General features: G+C 56.3%; 2 protein-coding genes across 2 annotated transcripts; both read left to right on the forward strand.

Moving 5' to 3' along the window:
- Positions 1-142: 142 nt before the first annotated feature.
- On the forward strand, positions 143-1159 carry RHO25_012359 (uncharacterized protein; the record flags this gene model as incomplete). Its single annotated transcript, XM_023603748.2, has 4 exons — positions 143-197; positions 260-420; positions 478-777; positions 833-1159. 4 exons carry the CDS (start codon positions 143-145, stop codon positions 1157-1159), a joined length of 843 nt encoding a protein of 280 aa, XP_023449940.2.
- A 3098-nt stretch (positions 1160-4257) lies between these two features.
- Positions 4258-5362, forward strand: RHO25_012360 (uncharacterized protein; the record flags this gene model as incomplete). Its single annotated transcript, XM_065603534.1, has 5 exons — positions 4258-4317; positions 4434-4482; positions 4835-4873; positions 5018-5098; positions 5187-5362. 5 exons carry the CDS (start codon positions 4258-4260, stop codon positions 5360-5362), a joined length of 405 nt encoding a protein of 134 aa, XP_065459606.1.
- Positions 5363-6000: the final 638 nt, after the last annotated feature.

Below are 6000 nucleotides of genomic sequence, written 5' to 3' on the forward strand. Positions count from 1 at the left end.
TGGTAGCCTCTACCCCAGATGACTAAGAACGCCAAAAGGTCGTGCTGTACCGAAGGACATAGGCAGAGTCAGCTCTCCGTTCTTCACCTTGCGAATAATACTGTGCCGCAGCATCGTCTGTGGGCAGGAGTTACCCTCGACAATGCACTGTATCTTCTGCAGGCTCAAAGAAACACACACGGAAAGGAGGACAGACCGTATGCAGCTGACGTCCAGCTTGAACAAGCTTGCCGCACTTGGCGTTTGTTTGCCTGCCCAGCCATCAGGCAGCACTGCCTCGTCAAATGGCTACTTAAACCCCCACTTCCTCCTCTCTCGACTTCTTCCTCTTCTTCACCACCACCACCAAGACAATACCTTCAGCAGTGCATCGAGAAGTGTCTGCCGCTTCCCTCCTGTGCGGGGCGCTGTGGGACCAAAGTACGCATCACATCCTCTTCCCTCACCGCTCTCACCCTCACTGACATCCCTCGACAGGCCCATGGCGCCCCTGCTTGCGAAGCGTCCGTCGATTCTATCTTCCGGCGCCGCCTCCGTCACCAGAGATGTTCGTCCGCAATATCTACAAGAAACAGGACGGAGGCGGCGGCGGCATCTACGATGCTCACCCCCCGCGCCGCCGTGGCTGACCCTTTCGCCGCGTCGGTTCGCGTTGTCTCGCCGCCCAAGACCACCAAGCGCAAGACCGCCGCAACTGAGGACACTCCGCCGGACATAGGCAAGGAGCTGAACCTCCATGACCTGCTTGCTCGCCTCGACGACGACCTCCACCTGCCAGTCAGTTCAACCACCATCAGTGGCGCCTCTGTTCTCTATGCTGACATCATTCCAGACCTCTGCCGCAGTCGTTGCCGTGCGTCTAGTAGCCTATCCGGGCCTTGCTGTCGCTGCCTTGGGTGCGCTCGTTGTCGCCTACTGCTTCACCCTGGCTTGGCTGGTCTTCCACCTCCAACTGCTGCGACTCACCATCGACACACCGCTGCCTGCGCTGCATCTCCGCCGCACCGAGGATTGGCCGTCGCACTCAGCACCAACTGGTCGTCGTCCGCCGGCTCGAAGACACATGGCCCCGGTCTGCGTGCTCTCGACAACATCAGGACTGCGGATCCCGCCTGGACGTCTCCACCTTCATGCCATTTCCCCGCACTGTGAGCATTGACTGTTCGCTGGCCGCCGCCGACGTTCGAGTATCAGAGTGAGTATCCCGTCGCCCACTGCAACATTGTTCGATCGCTGACCTGCAAATAGTCACATTGTCCCGCCACGCCGAGGGCTGCTGTATCTGTCAATGTTGTTGCGGTTGCTGATGGTACGCTCTGATGATGATGGGGCTGGGAGTTGTCTGTTCCGTTGTGTGCAAGATGTTGGCGGTCGCAGATGTCGAGACACATGCCACTGGAGGATGTTGGTGGTGCGCACTGCTCAGAGCTCAGATAGCCACTCGAAACCTGTTGCTCATGTTTGTGTTCATGTTGTTCCCACCTGTCTCATGCTCTCATTGCAAGCTGCTGCCTGTGTCGTCTTTGCACTCGCCGTCCTGCCCAAAACTGATCAGGGCTGGACCACAAGAAGGCTCGTCAGGGCTCTGCGACTATGCGCATTTCCAATGGTGGTTTCAATGCCCCCTGCTTGCAGTCTCGTCTTCGCGCAGGCCATGTTTCGTTGTGCTCGCTCGCTCTTGTTGTGTTGCGATATGCCAAGACCGTGAATGGCTTCTCGTCACCAACGCCATCCTCTTCGGCTTCCTTCCTGCTTCCCACCCAGCCTCATCAACATTGTCTTCTCCGCACGTCAACTGCACTCAATGCAGGAGCAATATTCCGTGGTAAGCAGAAGGATAGCTCGAGAGAACGTCCTCCAAGCCGCCCAGACCCCTGACAACAAAGCAGTCCTTTGTTTCGCTTCATCCTCGACCCACCTACGTCCACCTACGAACAAAGCCACGGCTTCCCACCAACCTCACTACCGCATCGAGACGATCCCGCCAATCGTCATCGCCATCCCGGAAAAGAGCTTGGAGCAGCTTCGCTGCGGCGATGATTCAAAGGCTCGCCTGGCGCAAGATGAAGAGGGGGAGTTGATCACAGCATCAAGAGGCGGTCAGAGATGGACAGTACAATGGACACCCACATCATACTCGCTCGATTGGAGGAGGTTCTCAGAGCTCAGGTTTGACGCGTGCTTCGGCCCCATCCTGCTCGCCTCGAGCAAAATTCCATCGGCGTGCACATACACACCTTTCGGGGCAAGATCTGCGTCCGCGGGTGACGACAGAGGATGGAGAGAATCGTCTTGGTCATCGCAAGAGCTTGGGAGAGAAGAGGAGGAGGAGTGCACCTGATTTCCTCGCCGTCGAAGCCGCCGCCCTCAGCCCAATTTCGATCTCGAGCCCAAACGTCCGATTCGACCGCCGCAAATCAACCGCGAATGGCTGCGCTCCTTCGTCGACGTGCATTGAAGCAGTCTTGATGCCACCATCGTTGCCCGCCGCCCCAATGGTGACCTTTACGTCAAGGCGGGAAACTTCAGGTAAGGTCACGTGGGCGTCACGGAGCTTGAGTGGTTTGGTGTTTCGTCGGCTGTTCATCCACAACACAACTTCATCCATCAGCATGAACACAACAGGCGCTTCCGTTCAGTCCTGATCCACGCTGCGTGCATTGTCAAGGTAAGCTACTCATCCTTTTGACCCTTTTGGCGACGGCGCAGGACAGCAGCACTGTTCTCCCCCTGGGCACTCCAGTCCTCTAACAGCACTGCGAAGGCAGACACGCCAGACTTCTTTAATGATGGACCGAACAGCCTCCTCAGTCGCTGAGTTCGAGGAACAAGATGCAGGATCCGCTGCCGCTCGCTGATAAAGCGACCAGTGCTTGATGCCTCAAACAGGAACTCAGCCAGTGGACGCCGCCAACGAGGTCCAATCCGTCGCCATCAAAGGCGACCATTATACATGGTATGTTCACCTCTCACACATCCTGCACTTCCTGATGATGATTCTCCCCCGAACACGAGATGCGACTCATGGCATGCCCGTTGCGCAGTCCCGCAAAGGCAGAGGGAACTGGTCAAGATGCAGAAAGCGATTCTCGAACGAGACGACCTGACCATGCAAACGTGAGCGGGCATCGGTAAAGCGAGGGTTGCGAAGGGCTGTTCGCACGAGATCTCCGTTCGGCGTCCATCATCCAATGAGTACCGACGGCGACAATGATCTGATTGCACATCGAATTATCAATGGTCTTGGAAACCAGTGTTCGCGCAATCAAAAGCTGACGAGTAATGAGCGCAGGACCCCACCAGCCCTGAGCATCCCTCGGCGGGCTCTCCGATTCCTCTCGGCATAGAGCGTCAACGAAGCCTTCGTCCCCAAGCACGCTGCGCGCGAGCAGCTTGAACGGTAAGACGACCCGGCCCACACCACCTCAATCAGAGCATGATGAACGCAGTGAGCGGGGGATGTGGCCCATGGCGTGCCCGTCGCGGAGCATTCCCAGCTGGCGAGACGATCGCGTGTAGCGACTACCAACGACCACGATAAGAGGCTGTTCATCTGTTCGGTGGGACCCTGACCTCTCCGCCCATTGGGGAGAGGCAGTAAAGGAGTGCTTCGAAGGGCTGTCCACGTATGATCCACGCTCAGCTCTGCGCCATAGGAAACGGTGGCTGTGGAGACTTCTGACCAGGACCTTTGCCAATGATCTACCCGATGTCGATCAAGGCCGAAAAGATGCTGACCATCTCTTACACAGCAGAACTCAAAAGGCTAGAGCACCGGCCAGGCGCGAAACGAAGAACTGCCGACAGTCACGATCTCCCTTCAGACGTAGGGGTCTTTGCGTTGTTCAGCGCCTTGACAGCTCATATCTTTTCCGACCGACTTCGAAGGCGATATGAAGGTAGGCGTTACTCTTCACTCCCTACCCGCGCACAATGATGATCCGAACCTGCCACGCCCACCTTGCAAGCATATTGCCCGCCGCGGATCAGGAGTCGGCAAGTATAGCGGAGACCTGAAGGATGAGAGGCACAACAACAGCACAGAACATGGACTCGAGGTCCGAAGGGCTGTGCTTGCACTGCTGAGGACGGGTGATGGTCTCCATGGCAGCGGTGTGGCATTCGGACTCCACGAAGAGCCACCGACTGAAATGTCTTTCCACACGAACACTCCTCGATCAGCTTTTTCGTTACCATGCGCTGACTTTTTGTTGCACAGTAACTCGTTGCCGCTGGAGTAAAGCATCTGTGGCAGCCATGGATCCCCAGGGCAACGGCCAGCGCAACGGGTGCTTGATCTGCACTGAGCCAGCAGAGGTAAGCCACACCTTCCTTGCACTGCACATGTGGGATTCCATTTTGAGATCCATTCGAGCCGCAGAAACAACCCTGGATACTGGAGATCGAGACCTTTGCTGACATCCCAACTCCAGAACGTCTACTTGGAATCCGCAGATGAGGCTCTGAAGCCCAGTATCTCAGGTAAGACCACGCCCTACCCGTGGTCTTACAACCTTATGATTATACCCCACCCTCCGTACCTACCTCGTCCGCACACACATGCCGTAGCAGAGCAGCAGCCATGAGTCCATCATCTTCATCAGAGGGTGGGCAGTGGGCAGCGACGATCCGAAGGGCGATGGGAAACACGTTGGCAAGGGGAGATGCCTTCGGATCGGTTGCGGGCTCTGCAGGTTGTGTGGGCATCTATGGGAGTGGAGTCGACATTCGTCAAAAGGAGGAGGCTAGCCGGTGTGCAGCTATGAGCGTTCAAACTTCTCATCAGCTTCGACGGAGTTGTGTCCGAGCAGCTGCTGACTTGTGCGAGATACAGATCATGGAGCCATATCGAGGATTGACACCAATCCAAATGGTAAGCTTTTCTTGATTTCTCAGGTGCAGCATCTTACAGCCTACCACGACTGGAAGCGCGCACTGTGACCCACGCTGCGATGCAGAGGAAGATGGAGAGATGCAGCAAGCTTACCGTGAGCAGATGCTGACTTCCTGCACACAGGTTCACTGCCAGAATCTGCGACTTCTTGGCCACAGCCGGCAAGCCGCCTTCTTCCAACTCTTGACGCCCAGGTGTGGTTCGGTGAGCCGAGGACGACACTCTCGCAATCTCCCATACCGCATCTCTCTTGGGTAAGTGTTTTGCAGACCTCCTCTCCCCATCCCCGCAGATGATGAGAAGGCACCCGCCATCACCACTCGAAGCACGAACAATGTCCGCCGCGGCTGTGGCAGAAGACCAGGTCTCGAAAACGAATCAACTGTAAAAGACCTGGTCGCAAGGACAACATGGCATGGGGACGCCGGATCGCTTGCAGGCGCCGAAGGACTTTCCGTGCGATCCTGAGAGTTTGGCGGGCATCCAACCGAGAGTGGAATGTCAGCGGGCCGATTCTGAAGCTCACAATCTACAATGCCTTGACCCACAAAGTATGCCTGAACACAGCAGCTGACTCTTCGAGACCAGATCTTGCACCACGAGACCTGAAAGACGCACCTTCCACCTCCCAGCATGTAAGTCGAGCCCTTTCTCCCGAGCACATTATCCAGGATTGAAGCACCAAAGAAGCTCTGCTGTACACAGCAACTGTACATCCGACTGCTAGATGGCACGACTTGCGGGCGTTGAAGGGCTGGTGGTAGAAGGATGACTCTCTTTCGATCTGACGACTAATTCTCACCACAACGATGCTATTGAGGCGGTGTTTGAGAGGACGCTGACGATGTTTTTAGACAGTTCAGCGAGCTCGCAGCTTCCTCCAGGATGAAGACATCGGTAAGTGGAATGCTTTCTGTTCCTTCTCAGCACCCGTGATGAATCCCCAAACAAGAGTTCGCTTTACTCCGGCGAAAGGATTCTTGATCGGCTTGATGCGATCCAAGCCATCGCCCGTTGCGCAGTCTGCCATATCGAGGGATTTTCGGGTCGAGGGAAGGAGTCGAGGAGAGGAATGCCTAGTCGGCTGCGGCATGGGAGAGTGCTTA

The sequence above is a fragment of the Cercospora beticola genome, chromosome 9 (genome assembly GCF_033473495.1).
Source record: "Cercospora beticola chromosome 9, complete sequence".
In the NCBI taxonomy this organism is placed as follows: Eukaryota; Fungi; Ascomycota; class Dothideomycetes; order Mycosphaerellales; family Mycosphaerellaceae; genus Cercospora; species Cercospora beticola.